This window comes from Cebidichthys violaceus, unplaced genomic scaffold (assembly GCF_023349555.1).
Source record: "Cebidichthys violaceus isolate CVI_PGR_0920_01 unplaced genomic scaffold, fCebVio1.0.p SCAF_92, whole genome shotgun sequence".
NCBI classification, from domain to species: domain Eukaryota; kingdom Metazoa; phylum Chordata; class Actinopteri; order Perciformes; family Stichaeidae; genus Cebidichthys; species Cebidichthys violaceus.
In genome coordinates this window covers 20,429-42,689 of record NW_027176978.1, presented here as the reverse complement: position 1 = coordinate 42,689, position 22,261 = coordinate 20,429, and the positions used below count along the sequence as shown (strand labels likewise).

General features: G+C 43.8%; 3 protein-coding genes across 4 annotated transcripts; all 3 read right to left on the bottom strand.

Annotated features, from left to right (window-relative positions):
* Positions 1–2,195: 2,195 nt before the first annotated feature.
* Positions 2,196–9,152, bottom strand: znf598 (zinc finger protein 598). Its single transcript, XM_068704452.1, has 12 exons — positions 8,855–9,152; positions 7,550–7,662; positions 6,584–6,713; positions 6,052–6,263; positions 5,716–5,933; positions 5,500–5,620; positions 5,076–5,251; positions 4,777–4,855; positions 3,786–4,690; positions 3,483–3,648; positions 3,231–3,378; positions 2,196–3,128 (listed from the first exon to the last, which is right to left on the bottom strand). Exons 1-12 carry the CDS (start codon positions 9,026–9,028, stop codon positions 2,754–2,756), a joined length of 2,817 nt encoding a protein of 938 aa, XP_068560553.1. The 5' UTR covers positions 9,029–9,152; the 3' UTR covers positions 2,196–2,753.
* Positions 9,153–10,368: 1,216 nt separating this feature from the next.
* Positions 10,369–15,514, bottom strand: slc25a17 (solute carrier family 25 member 17). Its single transcript, XM_068704467.1, has 9 exons — positions 15,321–15,514; positions 15,175–15,235; positions 15,020–15,086; positions 14,700–14,851; positions 14,470–14,586; positions 14,201–14,349; positions 11,584–11,679; positions 11,373–11,458; positions 10,369–10,729 (listed from the first exon to the last, which is right to left on the bottom strand). The coding sequence occupies exons 1-9, from the start codon at positions 15,375–15,377 to the stop codon at positions 10,576–10,578; spliced, it is 939 nt and encodes a 312-aa protein (XP_068560568.1). The 5' UTR covers positions 15,378–15,514; the 3' UTR covers positions 10,369–10,575.
* Positions 15,515–16,403: 889 nt separating this feature from the next.
* On the bottom strand, positions 16,404–19,439 carry rpusd1 (RNA pseudouridine synthase domain containing 1). Of its 2 annotated transcripts, none has more exons than XM_068704470.1 (6): positions 19,339–19,439; positions 18,473–18,699; positions 18,261–18,384; positions 18,038–18,140; positions 17,666–17,767; positions 16,404–17,464 (listed from the first exon to the last, which is right to left on the bottom strand). In XM_068704470.1, the coding sequence occupies exons 2-6, from the start codon at positions 18,658–18,660 to the stop codon at positions 17,052–17,054; spliced, it is 930 nt and encodes a 309-aa protein (XP_068560571.1). In that variant the 5' UTR covers positions 18,661–18,699; positions 19,339–19,439; the 3' UTR covers positions 16,404–17,051. The 2 variants fall into 2 exon arrangements, with proteins under 2 accessions (XP_068560571.1, XP_068560573.1); XM_068704472.1 differs by lacking the exon at positions 19,339–19,439 and adding an exon at positions 19,152–19,202.
* Positions 19,440–22,261: the final 2,822 nt, after the last annotated feature.

The window sequence follows — 22,261 nt, the reverse complement described above, 5'->3', positions numbered from 1 at the left end:
AGAGAATCATCACCTGAATCTGCAGCTCCCCTCGGCTCATTGTTTAGCTGTCTGGCAACTTTACTGTTTTGGTTATCGATCACTGCGTTGTGTACCACTGTTTTCATTGAATAAGCACTAAAAAAAAAGAAAAGACTTACTGTACAATACTTGATCAGCACCAAATGGCAGCCAGACAGTCAGCTGCAGCTAAAGAGCCAGAAACAGCTGGTAGGGACCAAAAACGGAGCCAAAAGAGAGTGACTATTGAACTTACATTCATCCGGTGGACAGAAAAACGACTAATGAATGCGTTGCTCAATAATTGTTGAATGTGTAAAAAAAAAATAAAAACAGTTTGCTTAAAAGTTTGCCATATCAACATTAAAAAGGTGAATATTGTGTAAGGTTATTTCCCCTTTAAAGGCCTGTTTGTACGGTGATGAATAGATCCAAAAACAGCAAAAAACTCACGACCGCCGCCGACCTATCCGAACCATCTCGTGAGAGATTCGTAACACACAACCACATTTTTGAGTTCTCTACATCTGATAAACCAAAATAAACTCACAAAATGTCAATAAAGGAAATATTCTTACACCTAAAGAGAATAATACAACCTGAATTAAATAGCCTCGTTAACTCCTCTTCAAACACACTTCATTTGAAACTCAACAAAAACTAAAACTCACCAAAACAGTCGGTCTGTGTTTCCAACAATCAGCAGCTCTGGTCTGATCAAAGAGTGAGACGTGAAGAAGTGGCGGCTCTCACTCCTCCTCTGGATGAAGAACATTACATTTGAAAAACTAAAATCGCCCTGCTGGTCTTGGTTGTCTTCAGGATCCTGAAGAAGTTCTCAGTGAGGAGTGAAACTTCCATGTATAGTTCCCTCTCTTTTCAAAACACTGCAGAGGATGTTATGGTGGAAGATTTTTACAAACATATTTTGGGATGTCGTTTTCTCGGTTGGAAACATAACTAGTTTGCACTACAGGTGGGCATTGTGGACATTTAAGTTTTTAAGTGTAATTTCTCCCCACAGCTACCAGAGCTGAAGAAGCAGTCTCTAGTTCCTCTTTGTCTCCAGCATTACTGGATAAAAAGGAAGAACTGCAGATGAATCTCACACTATATCCCTAACTTAGATAGAGAGAAGGTTGGAAATCTGTGAATTTTCCCTTTAAATAATATGAAATGTTCAACTAGAATTGGGATGTTCACTTAAAATAAATGAATGCATTACAGGTATTTGTGGACAGTCATAATCCAAGTTATTAGTCAAAGAATATTTAATATTTAAGGTATAACAGTCCAGTGTAGATCAGGAAAAAAAATGGAGAAATGACCAAGTTCAGGACTATTGAAGGCTTGAAGAAAGAAAAACGTTCACATGATGTCGCTTTAGTTAAACAGACCGTTTGCTTTCCCTCATATAGACATTTGACACAACACATGATTTTAAAGATGTACAGTTTGTGTTATGTGAAAAGCAGAAATTACAAAATCCACACACACACACACACACACACACACCTACACCTCTAACAAAGATACAGACACGTATTGTGCTGACAGAAACGGCTTTATTGGAGCTAGACAGAAATTAGAGTAAGCTGGTGTGTGATGTTCAGACAAACTCTATATACACACACTCATCCACACACACACTCATCCACACACACACACACTCATCCACACACACACACACACACACACACACACACACACACACACACCTATGTGGGCAGCAGAGACGAAGGGTCCTGAGAGAGATGAACAGACTGTACTGGATGAAACCGATCCACCTCCAACTAACAGAGAACACATTGTCTAAGATAACTAATTTAAAAAAAATGTATAATGTAAAAACAACCTGGAGACCTAAACAGAAATAGCTTCTGGTAACCTCAGTGGTTAATGTCTCATTGTACCACTGATCCCACAAAAGTAGATATATTATTCAAACATAACATGAGGACCCTCGTTCATCGTTTAGTTCCATGTAGATTCTATTTGCAACGTCACTGAATAAGAAGTCCATCACTCACCAATGAGCCACATTGGTGAGTGAAGTAAACGGAATCTAAGAAAATGACGTACATTAAAAGCTGTGGGTTTGTTCCAGCTCCTGAAGCAGCTCACCTCCTGTCACTCATCCACTCAACAGGCCTTCCTCCGCATGAAGCGACTTAAATGAATACGGCGCTCTGCAGTTCAACTGATCATGTTTGTGTTTATTTAGTTATTTGAGCAAGCAGCCCCTCTGGGGAATCATACATACTTCAACAGCTTTGATGTTAACAAAATACATTTTGCACATCATTGTACTCGAGTGGAAACACAAAGAGAGGTGTTTATATAAAAAAAAAAAAAAAAAAAAAAAAAGTAAATCAAGACAATTTTCGTATTAAGAGAGCGAAGCGTTCAAGTAAAGCCTCGGCTCGTCTCTCCTCTTTCTTTAAATAAATCGACAGGTCCGGTTACACCTGTGTCGCCAGTGCCAGAGCCAGCTGGAGACGTCCTCAAAAGGGTGTAGAGTTGAGACGGAGCACAAGCCTATCAACATGATCCCCTTAGAAAGTAAAAACAAAAAGGAAGCCATCTTTCTTTCTTTTTTTTCTTAATTCAAATTCATACGAGCCCCTAACTCCGCTGGGACGTGGCTGCTGTTTTTCCACACTGGCTGCTGCAGGGGGGGGGGGGGGGCGACTGAACTATTACCCCACAATGGCATTTGGAGTAGAGAAAAAAAAAATAAAAAATACGAAGGGCTAGCTGATGATACGGCTAATTGACTGCAAGGAAGGGAACTCCTCACTATCCCTGTTGTGCAGGGTCTTGTGGGAGTTGAAGTCTTTAGGGGCAAGTACCTGTCTGCAAGTGGGGCACACCTGGCAGTCCAGCTCAGCGGCTGCGTTGGCCATCGTGGTCGGCATCTGCCAGGCGTTCTTCTTGTTCTTGTTCTTCTTTCCTCCTCCGGCGCCCGACTGCTTCTCCAGCGCCCGGCTGTCCCCGTGGGCCGTCAGCAGCTCCTGCTGCTTGCCGGTGTCCGGCAGGAGCACCAGCAGCTCGTTGAAGATGCGGTTGAAGTCTTCTCCGAGCAGGTCCTTACAGCTGCTGTGGTACTGGACCGCTGATATCACGCTCTGGGAACGAAGAAGAGGAGGAGGAGGAAGCTTTCAACACATCACCATTTATATATATATATATTTTAAATAATTCTTAGGATAATGATTTGTGGCGAGTACCTGTCTGAACTGTGCGGAGTAGTTTTTGAACTGGTTGAACTTTGACTCGTCGTTGTGGAGGTACTTCCTAATGGACTGGATCAGCTCCAGGTTCCTCTGATTGAAGTCGTCTGGCACCAGGTAACCACTGCTCCACACCTTGGGGGGTCTGGGGCATAAAGATAATACAAAATAAATGAAGTGAGTGTTGGCCTTGTGAGGTTCAAACCACAAAAAGGAGAGCGTGTATTAAAATAGGGGGGATTGTCTCACGGGTTGACTGCAGACGGAGCAGGCTCCACCACGTTGCTGTTGAGGGGGATCCCAGTGAATCCTGGAGGAGGTTTAGGGGCGGAGATTCCCAGGCCGGGCGGAGGTGGGGGCATGACGGAGGCCGGGGCCGGAGCTGAGGCCTTCAGCGGGAAAGAGGACTTGAAGCCTGAGAGATAAACGCAGCGTGAGCTACTAGTTCTACTGGCCTTCACGTTAACGTGGAAGGTGATACGTCATAGTGAGTGAAAAATAGAAGCGGAGAAAAGAAAAAGACAATCGATGAATGTTGTGGATATTACGTACCTGGTGGTGGGTTCTTGGTCATGAGAGCAGGGAAGTCCTCCTCCTCCTCCTCCTCCTGTTCAAGAGGGGGGTCGGCCTTGGGATGAGGCGTGATCGCGACTGGCTCCTTACTAACCGGTTGGGACTTGTCAGGGTGGCCATTAGCCAATCCGCCCATCAGAGCCGCCGTCACGGCGCCGGGGGGGGGTTTGTTCCAACTCTTCTCGGGGACGTTCTCCTTTTGTGCTGCCGTTTCCACCGAGATCATGTTTGCAGTTTGTGTCGTCCCTGAAGACACAGACGTGGAGGGAGCGGCCGTGTTCTTCTGCTGTTTTTTCTTCTTGCTGGCTTTAGAGGTAAAAGGATCAGGAATGGGGGTCGGGTTTGGAGGGTTGGGGGTCACAGTGGGGGGTTTGCCGTTGCCTCCTTTGACGGTGAGCAGAGAGGAGATGTCCAACATGGTGGGCACCGAGCGGAACTCCTGCTGCGTCAACCCTCCCTTATCGTCATCAGGAGGAGGAGGAGGAGACCGGTTAGATGTCGCCGTTTCGTTCTCCGTTAACTTCTTTTTCCTCCGTGATGATGATGATGATGAGGAGTTGGAGGAGGAGAGGAGCTGAGGGCCAGAGGACACAGACGGGAGAGGAGGGGAAGGCCTGGAGGACGGCGGAGGGTGAGTGTGGGGTTTAGCTACAGCGGTGTGGTTGGACCAAGCAGAGTTGGTGCCGGCTGCGTGTTTGAGGGGCCGGATTTTGGACACGAGCGCGGGGAAGTCCTCCTCCAGGAAAGAGGAGGTCTTCTTAGGTTGTGCAGAGTAAGCCGGGGTCATGGGGGAGGAAACGGCCACAGCTGAGAGGCTGGGGAAGTCGTCTTCCTTCAAAGCCGCATGGGCTGCCGTCACCGCCGCAGGAGCTGACTTTACGCTGCTGCAGGGGACGCAACAACAGAAATTGAACATTTGGTGTGCGTGGGGGGGATTTCAGTTTGTAGTGTTAGAAAGTAAAATCGTTACATGGGTGGAGCAGCTGTGGCTCCTAAAGCTGGGAAGTCATCCTCTCCATCCCCTGGATTAGAGCTCTTCATTGTTCTTACTGTTAAAGAGAACAAAACACGTCAGCAACAGTGACAGTCAAGCTGCTGAGGATCTCTTACTGCAGTCCCATGATGCAACAAGGCCACAGAAATAAAATTGATTTGAATGGGATCGTCTGTTCTACTCCTAATCTATTTCTATGAATAAGACTACAAATGGTGAACCCAGAAAACAACACATTAACTGGTTGTATACTTTTAAATATTTTTCCTTTTCACCTGGAGGTTTGATGTGTCCGGTCCTGTGTTTGGGCTCTTCTGGTTCTGCTCTCTCGGGCCTCTCCTCCCTGCAGTGTTTGGGAGCGCTCCTCTCCTGCATCGCTCCCCTCTCCTCCTGCCGACGCTGCGCCAAGGACGCCCTCATAGCAGCAGCCACCTCCCTGTCCTCTTCCTCTCTGCGTGGACAAGCACACATTCACATACACACGAATGCAACAAGACACCGGTACGTTACAAAAGTGACTGGAATTCGACCGTAACGGCTACTAAAACCGGCACACGACAGTCTCAGTGATGCAGCCATTCAATAATCTCGGCCGTCTTTGTCTGTCCTGCAGAGTTTCTGTATGCCGTCGGTGCTTCCTCGTCATACAAAGCCATAAACCTCCATCCAATCAATGCGCCATTGCTAATTTAGACTCACCGGGAATACCTCCAGCTCTTCTGTCCCCCGTGAAGCCTTCCTCCTCCTCCTCTTCCTCCTCCTCCTCCTCCTCCCCCTCGTGTCTGACGCATCTCCTCGTAGTCCTCACCCGTCATGACACCTGAGGACAAGCGCGTATTTCACGGTCACTGCCTTCAAACTAGTTACGTTACCTTCTGAACATAAAGACGAGGCCAAGGCAATAAGTTCCCCGACCTTCGTTTCTCCTGGTCTGTCTGGAGGTGTAGTTAAACTGCAGGTCGATGTGGCGGTTCTGTCGGGCCTCTGCTCGGTTCTTGCTGTGTGCTGCAGCTTTGTGGGCCTTGTAGTCGATCTCGGAGCGGAATGCGTGCGTGAACTGTTCTGTGGCACAGCGGCCCTCCTCACACAGATAGTGACTGTCTCTGAAGTGCTCGCTCAGGTACGGGTAATCACTGTTTTGACAGCAGGGGTTAAAAAACACAATTTAAAACAACTGCCTAAAAACTACAGAGCCACCGCGCTCCAGACGGGGGGGGGGGGGGTTTCTCCGTGAAACGGCGGTAAACACACCTGTAATATTCCTGGGAACCATCCGCGTCACAGAAATGGCAGAAGTAGTGGTCCCTGCGCAGGTGCTTGAGCAGCTCATCGTTGTCAAGGTAGCGGTCATCGCAGAACTTGCAGAGCGGGTGTCCTCTGTGACTGGTGTCGTCTGGATCGCCGTGTGCTCGGTGACGAGCCAGCTCCTTGCGGTTGTACCATTTACGCTCATGGGAGAAGATCTGGTGGCAGAAGTGAGGTTTAAAAAAGGAACAAGGTAAGACACAACAGGACATCAAAATGTTCCGATATGTATTTATGAGCCAGTGCTCCGGTGGATGTGGGCAAACCTAAATGAGTTAATATAGATCCGACTGAAAATGCGACCATGTGAGACCCCATGGTTATACGACACGGTTCCGTTTAAACCCACCGTTCGTTCTCTGCCCTCCAGATATCTCTTAATCCAGTGCAAAGCTGAATTGCACCCACTCAGTGCCTCACATCTGGTCGGTGATAAAGGTTTAGCCCCCTGCAGCAGCTGGTAGGGGGTTGAGCTTACCTTGAGATGTTTTGTGCAGAGCTTGCAACAGAAGACCTCGTGCTGCTTCCTCATGTGATACTCCAGCTCCTCATACTTGGAGAAGACCTTTGGTTCTGAGCAGCGGAGGCACTCTGGCAACAGCAGATGCCTGATACAACACACACACACACACACACACACACACACACACACACACACACACACACACACACACACACACACACACAATTCCATCAGTGTCAAGTTAAAGCAAACACAAAACAAAGAAAATGAGCTCCTGGTAACGCAGAGAAATGACTCAATAAAGTAAATTTTACATACAAGAGAAGTGATCACACAAGAAGACATTTTTTTTTGGATCATTTCACTTTAGTTGATGAGAAAGTTAAGCTTACGGCTCTCTTTGTTTTGGTTATCAGGTCATTTGGTTGACAGAGACAAATCTCTGCTGCTAGACATTTGCATATGAAACCCAATACGCACGCGCACACACACACACACACACACACACACACACACACACACACACACACACACACACACACACACACACACACACACACACACACACACACACACACACACACGTAGTAAGGGTACTTTGAGTCACACAAAAAAGTTGAATTGCCACTAAAAAAATAAAACAATGGCAATCCAGTGATCCAATAAATAATAATTTTGACCATACATTCAAAATGTTATTGTAGTTTTTTTTATGTTATGTGTTTTTAATTGACATTCTTCTGCGTTTGTTCAGTGACTGGATGTTTTTTTTGTTTTTTTTTACACTAGTTTCTATTCAGTGAAAGTGGTTTTCAGTTTCAATTCCCCCCAAGCAAAGAGAGACACAAACACATGTTACCAGCATTTAACTGGTGGAGGCTCCACTGATCGTAGTCGCCTGCACCGTCAACTTGATTACAGATCGGAGACTTAATAATAATAACCCGATCGTAACTAACGGAGAGCGGAGCAGAGCAGTACCTGTACTGGGCGTAGATCTTCTCGTTACAGAAATAGATATCGTGCTTCTTCTCACAGGGGAACTGCTGGTAGGGCAGAGACGAGAAGGCCTCCAGGTTCTTCACAAACACCACCTGAGCACAACATGAAAGTCAGAACTGATAAGCAACTAATTCAACACACACACACACACACACACACACACACACACACACACACACACACACACACACACACACACACACTGCTTGAGGAAAGTGAAGGGATAATGAGGCTGTATTGCACTGTTGGAAAAATGTATACTGGGGCAGGTTTTACTTTAATAGTACTTGTAAGTAAAGAGTTAGGTACTTAAAATGCTGCTTCTGTCACAAAGACATTATGTAACGTGTCCTGTGGAAGTATGGGAAAGCAGTCAATGTATGACCAGTATGTACCAGTAGAGCAGGTTGTGTGTGTGTATATATATATATATATATATATATATATATATATATATATATATATATATATACATACATATATATATACATATATATATACATATATATATATATATACATATATATACATATATATATATATACATACATACATACATGTATACATACACATATACACACACACACACTTGAAACCTGAACACATTTTGACAATAGCAACAACCATCTGTCACAGTAATTGTGAATGAACATGTCACCATTGACTGCTCCCATACACGTAACTTTTTAAAGGGAGTGGTAGCGTTAGGCCCTTTAGTGTAAGCGTCACGTATGACACTGACAGAGATGAATGAAATCCATCCGGCTCACGTTGCCTTTGTTTTTCCTTATTGAAAAGGGAACGATTGGAGAAGGTGAATTAGCACACTGACGCCAATTACCTTGAATACGGTTTAGCATTTTGCTAAATTAACAACCAGGCCAGCACCTTTGGTTCGTTTGAGAGGTGACAGCTGACATAACAGTCCACTGAATGCACAAGATAAACCCAGTTGGACTAGCACAATGTCAACTTGTTGGCTATTTGACTAGAACTAACTACGTTAGCTAACCTGCACCGATGAACGTGCTAATGCTAGCGCGAGCTACCTTAGCTAGGCTAATGACAGCGAGGTAGAAAGTAACGTTAGTCTGAGCGGTTGGTAGACACCGCTGGTCTCTATTTATCTGCTTTTCATTTATTATGAATCCAGCTGCGATGTTATCAAACAAAATCCTGCTTTTTTTCATTTTATTTCCTACAATAAAACTGCCAGAACGATGCGGCCTACTTAGCACCACCAGGCGGCACATCCCCGAGGCACAGTGGCGGAGCAACGCCCACCTTGTCGAGCTCTTCCCGGCAGACGGCGCAGTACTTCTGGTCGCACAGCACCCTCATTTTGGTGGAGCAGCGGTAACAGACCGGGTGGTCGCATTTCCCCAAGGCGAAGATGTCGACTTCTTGGCAGCACAGGACGCAGTGCTTCTCTGTGTCTTTAGTGGTTGTTGGAGCCATGGTGGTTGTAAAAAAAGGCAACTTCAGTGATATTTTGTTGTTAGGGAGAGCAACTGAGAGCCGCTGGAGCGTTTACGTAATCATGAAAGGTCTGAGCTACGGCCGTCACGTAATCTGAGGTACCTCCGATCTGCATAGTATGAGGATGGACGAGCTTCCTTCCGGTGTGATAGCTGCTTAGACCTGTCACATGCGTGTCAGTCTGCGCAGGCCAGCACGACGGCTCCACGTGTGTCCCAAAGGTGTGCGCCAGACAGCAGACCGGCGATAGCGGATGATGATACGAGGTCCTGTACTTTGAGGCCCATGTTAATAATTCCCGAAGTCAGATAAATTGAATATACGCTCGTACACTTCTGGATTTTGATTATGCGCGTTGCAAATATGTTAAGAATAGCAGAAGAGAACATTTAAAGCACTTACTCACCTGACCGCTTTGAATGAAATTAAGTTCCGTTTGTTATTTTTTGTATTGCATTATTTCACTATTTTTAAACTGTGTTTGTCATTTTACAGAATTTACAAATCCCTCTACACATACATATGCACATCTATGTACAGACATTAAAATAACAATAACACTAATTTAAAACCTTGTAATATAATGTATTAATGAAGAATATATTAATGAGTAAAATAAAGTGGGAGGGGGAGATTCAAATAAAAAAGATAAAATAAATAGATAAAAAAATATATTTTAAACACGTATTTCACTATTTTTAACCTTCTTTATGTAAACTTCTTTAACTATCATGTCATTATTTTTAATCTGGCTTGTTTCTATTGAAATATTTTGCTTAATTTATGCATTTTACTGTTTAAAGTTGCAGTCATTGTCATTGTAATAAAACCATTTTTATTATTCTGTATGTCCTATTTTCATATCTCAACAACTTTTCATTCGTTTTACTCATTTGACTCCTGCATTCAAAACGTAACAATAAACAGGTATCGGTAAAATATAGTCCAGTATTTTTGGTTAAACTTATTTATAAAATGTCCATTGATTTGTGACTCTTTATAAAGAGAGTTGTGATTATTTATCATGAACCATACCCGACATGAGTGCGTGTGTTTATGGAAAAGATTCAGATTTAGACTGATCTTGTTAGTCTCCTTCAGGTTCTTTCATCGTTCCCCTACTTGAACTACTACACTGTAGGATGTCCACTGTGTTAACGCTTTATAAATCTGTCTGTTGAATTTGTGTTCTTTTGTATTCCACAGTCGGACCTCGAAGGAGCTCATCTCACATCCAGATGGACTTCTCAGCCGCCGCGTATCCATCGTCAACTCAGGGTTTAACAGAGAAACAAAATCAGAATAATTAGAGGGAGAGGTTTACTTTAAGTTTGTGATGTTTTATTGGTTAGAGTATTTGTAGAATGAGGATGAAGTAACCATTAACGATTTACAGAAATATTAAAAACTTGGTTCACAAGAAAGATTTCCAGGACGTTGAAGTCCCATCAGGGACTCTGTGAGCAGTGATCACCACAGTCAGTCAGTGCTTTAGTGCGGTCAAACGTTCATGGTTGTGAAGCTAGCTAGCGTCTCTTGTAGTGCTTGCTGCTCAGTCCCATGACTCTGAAGGTGCAGCTGGCAATATTCTCATAGAGAAGGAACATGAGCGCAGCAGTCAGCACCGTCTGCAGCAGCTTGGCCTCCAGGCCTTTAAACAGACCCAGCATGCCATACTTCCTATAGACGGAAACCAGGGTTAAAAAAAACAAACAAAAAAACATGTCAATCATCTCTATCGGTTGGGAATTCTTAACATTTACTAATTTAACAATCTGTCTCCGCACACACAAGTCACAGAAAGAGAGCTGCATTATTACAGTGTAATAACTGATAGATGTTCAGACTACAGGCAAATCTGATTTGTTCCTCCATTGTTTACTCATCTGCAATGTTCCATGTGGTAATAACATAAGCGTAAAGTATTTACATATGATGCACACAAAGTCACATAAAGAACATAAACAGCAGGTTGTAAGCCAGAGGAATAAAGGCAATGTGCTCTCTAGTTCTTAGTGTGATGGTGACAAAACATGTCATTTTAAATGATTCAAAGGTTTGGAATTGAGCGATATGCCCAGCTATGAATGGTTGAAACGTAATAGTTTAATTTGTTAATTGTCACCCAGATTGCATCAAAGCAAATTTGATTGTAATCTGGATATGCCAGAAACCAGATTTGGACTGCAAGTTTCAACACAGACAAAGTTATTTTACCACTTTCTTAAAAAACGTTTTATAGCAAAAGTGTGTGTGTGTGTGTGTGTGTGTGTGTGTGTGTGTGTGTGTGTGTGTGTGTGTGTGTGTGTGTGTGTGCACTCACCTGACCCTGTTGACCAATAGACACTTGATAGTCCGTATGCTGGACAGTAGTTTTGACTTGTCCTTTGACTCGCTGAACTGACCAAACTGTGTGTGATTAAAGCACATCATCATTCATTCTGACAGCATAAAGGCTTTTATTCTTTATATAAAAAATGAGACAAATCTGTGAGGAGGGCTTTAAATACACATTTAAAAAAAAAAAAACCTACCCTGAGAATGGACTGTATGGTCTGCAACGGGTACGTAACAATGGTGGCAAACGCTTTGGCGACGGCGCCGATGATGAAAAACTCAACAGATGACAGCTTGGAGGGGAAGAAGAAGACAACTTTAGTGAAAATTCATATTATTAGAGGAGCAGTGGAAGCCTAGAGGTCTGAGGAGTTTCGCTTCTCTTGAAGGCTCACAGGATTCAAACGTCCACACTAACTGGTGAGGTGAGTAATTGACACTCACCGCTCCTCCATCGTGAGCGTCACGTTATCCTGAACTACAACATTTATCCACCTTTGCTCCGGTGAACCGCCAAAATGTGAAAAAGTGTGAAAACACACAAAAGCATCTGCTTCACCAGTCTCTTTCTTTTTAAGTCACACAAAAATCATGTGAAGAGAATTACTGCATAGCCCGTGTTTACCCATCCAGATGATGGGATGAGCTGAAGTAACCTCCCTCCTCTTCTTGGTTTATCAAGGCAAGAGCACCGACCTAGTTGGAGCGGAGGACCTATTGTTCTTCTGATGTTTATTATTATTATCGTATGTGTTTCGTCGCAAAAAGGAGGTGCTTGGGATACTGGTACGATTTTGAAATTTGGCACGCAAGGAAGTCGTGGTGCGAAAATTGCAGTCTGATTGGGGCATGAAAAATTGGCTCGATAGCGCCCCCTTTTGAGTAGCCCCAACATTGGGTTTCACCGAGCTGTATGACATTTTAGTAGGTATGTGTAACTTGATGGGACGTACAAAAGATCCTCTTGGAAGTAAACCAAACAGGAAGTCAGCAATTTAGAATTTTTTGACCATTTCAAGCCTTCGTACTTTAACAAAACTCCTCCTAGAGATTTAACCCGATGGACATCATATTTGGTCAGTATGCTCTTGAGACCATGGCAGTGAAAAGTTACTCAAAAGATCAAAAAGTTATCGAACTATGTATCCGTGGCGGCAACAAAACAAGTTGTTGTCACTCTGTCAAAGCACTTTGTAAACTCTTTTTTTAAAAAGGTGCTAAGGTCAACATTTCCTGTCTTGGACAGCGCTAGCCGCTATTTGCCTGTCTCGAACGCACTTTCCTGCACATTCAAACATATCAAAGAATCTACGTGTCAAATTTCATGAATATATATATGGACGTTTATAGGAGAGTGACTTTGATGAGAGAAAGCAGAAAGAACACTTGTGCGATGGTCTTTACTCTAAAAAGCGCCTCTGTATCTCCACCGTATTGCTAATGTGAGTTAGCATACGAGTGCAGTTTGTAGCTAGCTGTACACTACTTTGTCTAGCCAATGAAAATATAGCATTAATGTGTGACATAATCGGTAGTCGAGGGGAGGGAGGCAGAAATGTATGTCTGAAATTTTATTTATTATTTCTCAGTCATCCAGATTCATGTGGGAGCTACCCGATGGAGCATCGTCTTCACTGGGCGACTGCTTTCAGGTTTTGACTTCTTCCTTAAATGACGGATGAAGAAACCTTTGAATTTCTTCCAAAGGGAAACGTTGGCAGCCTCAGGGCGGACATCTTCCTGCGGGAGTTTATCTTTCTTCTGCTGGAGTTCACCGAACCGTTGTCAGGATTTTATCGATCTTTGTCTGGAGTATGTCATTTTTGTTCTGGAGTTTGTCGTAGTTTTTCCGGAGTTCTTTGTCGTCTCTCTGGAGATCCTGGTTTGTTTCCAGGAGACAACTGTATTTGAATCGGAGGCCTCAGAGTTCTCCCTGAAGGTCCCTGTACTTCACCTCCATGTCTTCGTCCGACCATTTTCTTTTGTTTTGGTCAGAGCTACAAGGCTTTGTCCAACCTCCATAGTTACTGTTGCTATGGCTGTCAGGAAGGTATGCAACCTTTTCTAAAATATGTTTTTGTAACCAGGTAGAGGAGTTTGAGTCCCTAATATTTTTTTATTTTTAGTATCATTTTTCTATTTGTGACATAACCCAGCAGATAATTTAAGTATTTATTGTTATTTTAATTCAACCTTATTTCTGTTGTTAAACAAAGTGTCAATCACAGCAGTTTTACCCAGATAAGCTTCTCATCGGTTATTTCGGGGAATGCAGACTCCTGATTGGGGAAAGGAAAATAAGTCCCGCCCTACCAGAAAGACATTTGATGTTACCAAGTGAGCGAACAGGGAATGAGCGCAGTGTTTCCCCTACCATTGTATTAGGAGGCAACCCGCTTTAATTATGTTATTATATGTGTTTTTCATGTATTTTATTATCATGATGTGGCACTTATTTCTACCTGAAATATTACTGTATTATCATTATAATAATATATCATATTAATAATTATATTTAGGGTATTCAGCAACAGTGTATTTTTGCTCTTGTGTTATCTATACGACATTTTTAATGGCAACATTTTTTTTTTTCCACTTCACATTTGAGGGAAAACTGCCAAATAATTTATTGACCATCACAAAAATGCCAAGATCTCTTTATTATGATGACAAATAATAAAAAACATAATATTGTAATTTTCAACATCAATAGTCAAGACTTTGTTCCTCATATATCGTCTCCCCGCATCAGTACTTTCTAAAAGTACTGCTCTGATTTCAGCATCGATCTCCCTCTCTCTGTTCGTCACTCACCTCCCTGGGAGCTCCTCTCCTCAGCTGCCTCTTCAGGCCTTCATAAATCATGAACTGGACGGCCGGGTTCATCACCAGCAGCAGGGACGGGAAGGTCCCGTTCCACAGCGCTCCAACGCCCTCACCGCGGATGATCTGAGCAAACGCATCTGTCAAAAGCAAAAGAGCAAATCAGCCATTAATGGAAAAAAACAAAACAATGTAGACCCATTGGGAAAAAGTATCGGGCCCCGTGGCATCACATGACAGACCAGGAAATAGTCATTTACCCAGAATGCCAGAGTAGTTGGTGGGCCGTATATCTGCATTGCGAAACTTGGAACCCTGAAGCTTCAGCCTGGTGTTGACCACCCACAGAGGAGTGGTGAGCAGCACGTTCACAACACCTGGAGACGGAAAAAAAATCAAGACGTGGACTCAACTCGGAGACTGGGTGGACTTTTCTTGTCCCGAGTCACTAAAACGAGTCAGTCATTTATGACGAACACGACCCTCCTACCTGCAGCGATGCCTATGAGTAAGTCGGTGCTTGGCGTCGACTGCTTTCCCTTCAGGCAGCCAGCCTTGAGGCTGTGGAAGCAGTAGAAGTACACAAAGTTGGAGCAGCACAGGCTGCAGATGACCGGGAACCAGCCTCTGTACAGGGCGGATCTGCAGGAGGGACAGCAAACACAGGGACAACTTAGAGCCCTTCTAACCATAAACTGTTGTGGACAAATCTTTTCCAGTTAGGATGGACGTGTGTGAGGCGCTTGTGATGCGTGTGTTTATGTAATTACATATATTAGGATATAAAGCTAAGACTAAGAATTTACTCACAGTCCTTCCTCTTTGATAATTTCAGCCAGAATGGCTGGAGTTGATTTGGCCTTCCTACTTTCATCCACTGAACACAAAGACACCTTTGTTTTTAATAATGACGTTACACTGATTACTGTAATACATGTAAACAATGCACCACTTGTGTTTCTCACCTTGTAGCCTCAGCCTGGCGGTGTCAAGAGGGAAGAACACCGTCATGGCAGTCACACTTCCCTAAAACAAGACTACAATCAGTTCTCTGGGAGGAGATATAGAGCCGTTTAATTCAGTATCAATAGTGAAAGTGAAGCTAACTCACCATCGCTCCCGACACAGCATGAACCAAACCCTCATACGACAACACCGCGAAGCTCATTTTAAACGAAGTCACTCGTTTATTTTATGCTTCGACTCAAAACGAACCCCAGCGTCCACTTTTTAAAACTCCAGCTCCTAAAACAGAACGGCAGCTGAACCTTCGCTGATTTTAATGTCGTACTTCCTTGTGGCTGACTTGTAGACGCGCGTCTACCTAACAGGTGCATTGTGGGTAATGCAGTTCTCGTCGGTCTGCACCTATCCAAATCATTTCATTGCCTGTATATTTTGCCTTTTAGGGAATATTTGCAGGATCAACCTAAGGAGGGATTCAGGAACAATGTGATAACAGAAGATACATGTACTTATTACACATATATAATATGTTGTGACTTACTGCATTGTGTTATTAATGAGGATGCCGCTCAAGTTACTGAGCATCAACACTTTCACCCCCTAAAAACACTTATGGATGAGGAGCACCATCATCGGTACTTGACTTCAAATTGTGTTTATAGTTACCCAGTAATAAAGCACATTTTATTCTCATTGTTTGTAATATAGTAACTATTACCCTGCATCGTTACACATGTATTGTTATATTTAGAGCTTTCTTCACTTTGGCTTCTTGTACATTTATTTTAATCAATAGTCTGCTGTTTCCTTTATAGGTCCTTACAAAAAAAAAAAAAAAAGAACTGTTATTACAAAGAAAGATGTAGAAGTCAATGAGGAGGTGTAATATGGTGCATTTTGAGCATCGCAAAGACACCGTTGTGCGTTTGCAGGGGGCTAAGACACAACCGGTGGTCGTCAGTGACTGCATTAACAGGTTGTAACTGCACCGTTGTCTCGAATGCTGCAGAGGAACATGAGCACATCAACCTGTAATGCAGGATTTAAACTGCACAGGTATGCCACTGGAATAATTATGAGCTGTATGGTGCTTATGGCAGCAGAAAGTGTGTGTGTGTGTGTGTGTGTGTGTGTGTGTGTGTGTGTGTGTGTGTATGGCCTCAGAGCTCAACAAACCCCATGTAGGCAGTTGCATTTTTAATGACGTAAAGACGAGGCTGAATTCTTGTTCAAACATTTATTTAGCTTTTTATATTTGTACCGCATTTGTATTTGTTGTTACTTTGACACAAACCTTTTTTTTTGTGTTGGAAACAGTTTGATTCAAAGCAGTAAAACAATGACGAAATAACAGAAACATACAGTGTAGTATGCTAAATGCTGTTATATGGTTACAGCCATGCAGTGAATGTGACAACACACATGAGGTTATGAGCATTTAGACAAGGACACAAAACAAATGCTGCTGCTCAGAGTGAAGTCACATGACCATGTACCAAATACAAATTCTGACACTTTTCAGGGGGGGGGGGGTATTAGAAAATAAACATGGCATCAACCCAACCCCTCACTTGTCCACATGAACCTGAGAAAGGCACTCATTTCTCAGCTACTGTGGTGGAACTGCTCAGCGAACCAGGAACTGGTTTGAGTGGGAAGCTCCCAGTTGTTGATTGTATAAGACAGCAGCAGCTTACATCATGCTCACACACGTCTCCTCTAAAATCATGTTTGTGAGGGAATTAAGGCGCTGGGTTTACTTCTGTGTATGCCACTTAAATGCAACGGGGGGGTGGTCAGTGAGATGGAGCATGCACGCTCAACATCACCCTCATTAGTAAACAGCTAAAATAAATTAAAATACATAATAATAAAATCAGTCCCCAGACCATTCGCTCAGCCACTCCTGACACTGCCTCCTCTGCTCCTCACTCTCCTCCTCAATCCTCTGATCCCGGCGTCCTTTCCTCCTCTCCTCCTCCCTCCTCGCCCTCTCTCTCTTCTCCTCTTTGAGCTTCCTGTCCTCCTCCAGCCTGCGCTCCAGCAGTGCCCCCACGGTGGCCGCCAGAGTCCGTAACGAGCGCTGCGGGAGCCACTTGGGATCCGCCGCGGGGAGAAAGGGGTCTCCGGCCGAGACGAACAGGGGCTCAGGTTCCAGGGGAATGTGGAGGAGGTGTGCGTGCAGCATCATGCGGTAGGGGGCGTCGTCCGCTCCAGAGCTGTAGGTGAAGTCCCCGACGATGGGGTGGCCTATTGCGCTGCAGTGGACCCGTAACTGGTGAGTTCGGCCTGATGGAGGGGGGTGAAGAGATGGTGAGGAGCCAGAAAGACTTTTCACAGCAGAGTCATGAAACACAACAAGGTACTCAAGTTCAAAACAATCCAAAAAAAACATCTCAAACACCAAGAAATAAACGCAGCAGACTGCGAGTCAGGGCGAGAAGAAGAAACAGTCATGTCCTCTCTATGAAAAGAAGTGAGTGTTGTTACCAGTGAGCGGCTGCAGCAGCACTTTGGTGACAGAGTCTCCGTCGTACAATCCGTACTCCAACACCGTCAGCTCAGTTTGGCAAGGCTTCGGGTTCTCACAACCTGACGACAGGAGGAAGAGGAGAGAGATCAGCAAGTCAATAAAAGTCAATAGTTCAGTCCTCCCAAGCATGCTTCACAGAGTATTCAACAGTTCATTTAAATCATTATTAGACCTCTTAAACTCTGTGTGTGAATATTTATTTTGTTTTTAACTTTATGTGTCTGTTTTTACTTTGTGTGGACAAAAAACTTGCTGAACAAAATTTGGGGTTTCCAGTCCAGAATTAAAAAAACTGTAAAACATGTTAAAAGACACACACACACACACACCTTCTGTTCCCTCGATACACATCATGTGTGTTTTTCCCTCTGAGGAGTTCTTGCCAATGGAGAAGTCCAAGGTTTGTGTCTCTTCCTCCACCCAGCCACGAACCTGGGAATCAAACCATTTACTTACTTACGTATTAGTCACATGTAAAAGGTGTCACACGCAGGCTGACATGTGGTACCAGCTCTGTTGTGTACATGCGACGGCTGTGTTTGTGTTTGATACCAGGGCGAGGTAGGCTTTGGTGACGGTGCGGTCCTTGAAGCAGCGGTAAGCTCGGCCGGCAGCAGCCTTATTGAGGGCGACGCAAAGAGCCCCACTTGTGGAGAAATCCAACTGATGACAGAACCTTTTTAGAGAGAAACACGATGAGACTCTCAGTCTTCGTGAGCCTGATGCATGTGACCCGATGCAGTTAGCATTGGTGTGATCCTGACCTGAATCCGTAGTAGGTGCTAGGGTCTGCCAGCTGAGGGAAGCGGCGGCCGAGTTGCGTTTGCACGGTGTGCTTCTCGTACCACATCTTGCTGTCGATGCGGATGTCCCAGTGCTTGTCCACCACGATGTAGTCGTCGCTCTGGTGCAGCACACGCAGGCTCTCCAGGCTGGCCGGCTCTGTGGTCATCGTGTGCAGCGTGTCTTAACTCACACAACTCATCCAGACCTGCAGGACAAAAGGTGTTGTCTCAATTATATGACTGAATCAGGGAGTAATGCAGTCTTAAGAACCGTTGTTTAGAGTATAGATACGACTTAAAAACTATTAAAAGCAAAAGTATTATTAGCAAAATGCACTTGCAGCAAATCAAGTATGTATTATGAAGAATGACCCCTTTCATACTGATACATAATTTCATACTGATGCATTGATGTTCAGGCAGTTAACTTAAATGACTTGATATACTGTTGGATATAATACTGTGTAACGGTGTGTCATATTCTATAAACTATATATATATTTGTACTCAAGTATAGAACTTGAATGCATGTGAGTAAGCAATTATTCAGACAGTGGACGCGATTCTAAACACAACAACCACTCATGAAATTAAAAAATAAGCCCAACGAACAACACATTAACATGTTTTAAACAGTGAGAGTAACAGGTAGCTTAGCTGCTAGCAGCCTCTCGTGTTAGCTGGGTAGTCTTCCTGTCTGATAAATAACTGACGTTTGCCATAAAGCAAAAAAAAAGAAGAAAAGAACCGTTGGTCGGTTTGCTAGCCGCTGTATGCTAACACCATATAAGATAAGCTAGCTGTTTGTTGAGCGTCATAATAGTGCGACTGTCTGCATAGCTTACCTCTAGTAACCAGGCAAGACTGACATGTGGTGTATTTTTGTCGACATAGCGAAAGTTACCGTACATATAAGAAACATCGATGTAAACAAAAACCCCACAAGTTCTTCTTCTTCGTTGTTTATTAACAGACACCCAGTGTGTACAGCGCCATCTACTGTACTGATGTGTGTAGCATCGTGGCTCCATGTCGGGGTCTTTTTCTAGAACCAGGATTATTGCATTATGGATAACTTTGCTCAGTAAATATTACAGGTTTGAGTGCGCTCTGGGTTTTTAGTCAGTAATCCAGTAAACCTACTTGTTGGTAATAGACCCCGGAGATAAAGATCTCCATTATTCGTCCTCCTTTGCTGCGGAGACCCTTTCTGTTGTCAGTTTGTGTCTGTGAGTTTCCTGTAGTTCCCTAACTTTTTATCCCATGACCCCTTAGAATAAAGCAAATGTCTACTTGTCGCCCCTCCCGTCACAATATGTTGTGGGAAGATGTTCCACCATTGAGTCATTTTTCCTTCTCAGATTCACAGAAAACAGTGACCCATTGAGGTCCTGACCCTCAGAGCATTGCTCCACGTCACTCACACATCATTCATGACGTCCATAATCCCTCAACTTAACCCTGACCTTCACACTTTTATCTGGCAGAGGTCAGTATCTATTGCTGAAGGAGGAACCAATGGTGACTGAGCCTGTGGCCCACTGATGAAAGTACTACAGTATTTATATATTTGCAGTTTTGAGTCAAGGCACAAAAAAAGGATAAAAATAACTCCTTCAACACGACGGTCTTCTGTGCTGTGGATCCATATTTTCAGCATGTTCCAAACATTTACCACCTCTCCGTGCTGTGACCTCCTCGTAGCTCAGAGCTGGGCTTTATGGTATTAACAAAGTTCTGATTGTTGGGAACAAACTGTGCCTGAAACGTGCAGGTCAAATAAAGTACAGGTTAGAGTTCTATTAAGTAATCCCTCGACACTGTAGCAGGTATGAATTAGTTTTCAGCTAAGAAGATCAAGACATATTATTGAATTGGAATTTCATTACCCAATCTGCTTCCCGTTCTGTGTGTGTGTGTGTGTGTGTGTGTGTGTGTTTAAATGAGACAGATGTTACTACAGAACATGATTTAAATGTGGGGTCGTGTCTCTATTGTTGGGTTTCTGGTGATTGTTACATAACATTTCACAGCAAATCATCTTAGAGAGCTGAGTGACAGATTGGCATGTTTACCTGGGCGTGTACCATGGCAAGAACACACCTCACACACACACACACACACACACACACACACACAAACACACACACACACTCACACACACACAAACACACAAAGAGACGCACGTGACTCAACGTAATTTCAGTGGATGTGACAAACATTTCAGTCAGATAACAGTGGACGAAGAAGACGAAGAGAGAGCTGACTGACGTTACAGACATTCACGATGACCTCTTTCAACAACAAGGATCTATTATTTTCACTTGATGCAAACCTGGATATTCTTTTGCTCTTTTAACTATAAAATCACAACTATTCTCTTTGAATATTGCCAGATTCATCTTTTGTTTTGGGCTCTGGGAATGAAAACCTGCCCCTGCATGTTGCATTGCTCTGGATTTAGCTGACTCCATGTTGTCCAAGGTGACTTTCTCCATCTGGGATTTATCCTCTTTGGATAAACTACAATACCAGCTGTGACTCGGGTCTGTTTCCTCCACAGGTTTGCTGCCTGGACACCACAGTGTTTTCTCCCATTTTCAGGAGGAAAAACACCATCTAAATCATTAAAAGTGTTGGCGTGACAATTACAAACTGTGGACTAACTTTTCTGGCCCTTCTGGAATTTCTTTCCGCCTCACCGTTAGTGTTCTGTGATCTACACTATGCAGAACCAGTCCTTTCTGCAGGCTCGCTGTGAAGAGCCCATAATGACATCGGACTGGGGCCTCCCTCTGCTGGTGGCTCTGCTGATTCTGGCGCTGCTCTACGCCTTCCTCTATCTGCCGGCCACCGCGCAGCGAGCCCTGCTGGAGCAGGCGCTCCGCAGCAACAACACAACCACCGCGGTGACCACCAAAGAAGACTGGCTCACAGATGAGTAGGACAGATGGAGACGCTGGAGCTTCATCAGAGGACATGTGTGGGACAGCAGAGATAGACGCTGCCCTTTATTCTGCTCTAAGTGTAGTTTTTACTGGCCAAAATGACAAAGCAGAAATCGGTGAAATTGTTCTGCAAAACTAACTTTAATCCAACACACTTTGGATTACTATGCACTCCCAAAACCCTCCTCATACGCGACAGCATTTTCAGCTTCTCCTCATGAGATTGGATGACATCAAAGGACAAATAGGGGCGAAGAATGTCGTAAAATCCAAAAGAATGTGACAAAGCATGTTTTGGCAGTTTGATAAGTGGTTATGAATTGCTGTTGATGCCAAAAAGAGGTTAAGAAAGCTAATGAAACGTCTTTAAGAAGGTGCTGAACCACCTTCTGGATCATCAGCTAATAGGCCCCTCCCTGTGGACCAACGTATGGACGGTAGTCGATGGCGTGAGAAAATAATGTTTTGATCCTGTTTGAATTGTGCCATGAATTACACACATTTTTGTCAATTGAAAACGATAACTTTGCACGTTAACGAAGTCTCATATTGTCGTAAAACTGTTGAAATACAAGACTGTGAAAATATGTAATTAGAAAGACGACACACCCAAAAAGGCCCACAAGTGACGTCTCACATGAGGCTAATGATACCTGTGTGTTTAATACCAGGATGTTCTCACACCAACAACAGGTCCCGCTCATTCTTTGGCTGATAAAAAGACTTGCTGGATAAAACACATCAGGTAAGAAAATGTAACAGTTGTGCATGGATATAGCTAAGTTAGCTAGCTTGCTAGCAAGCCAAGGTAACGGCCGTG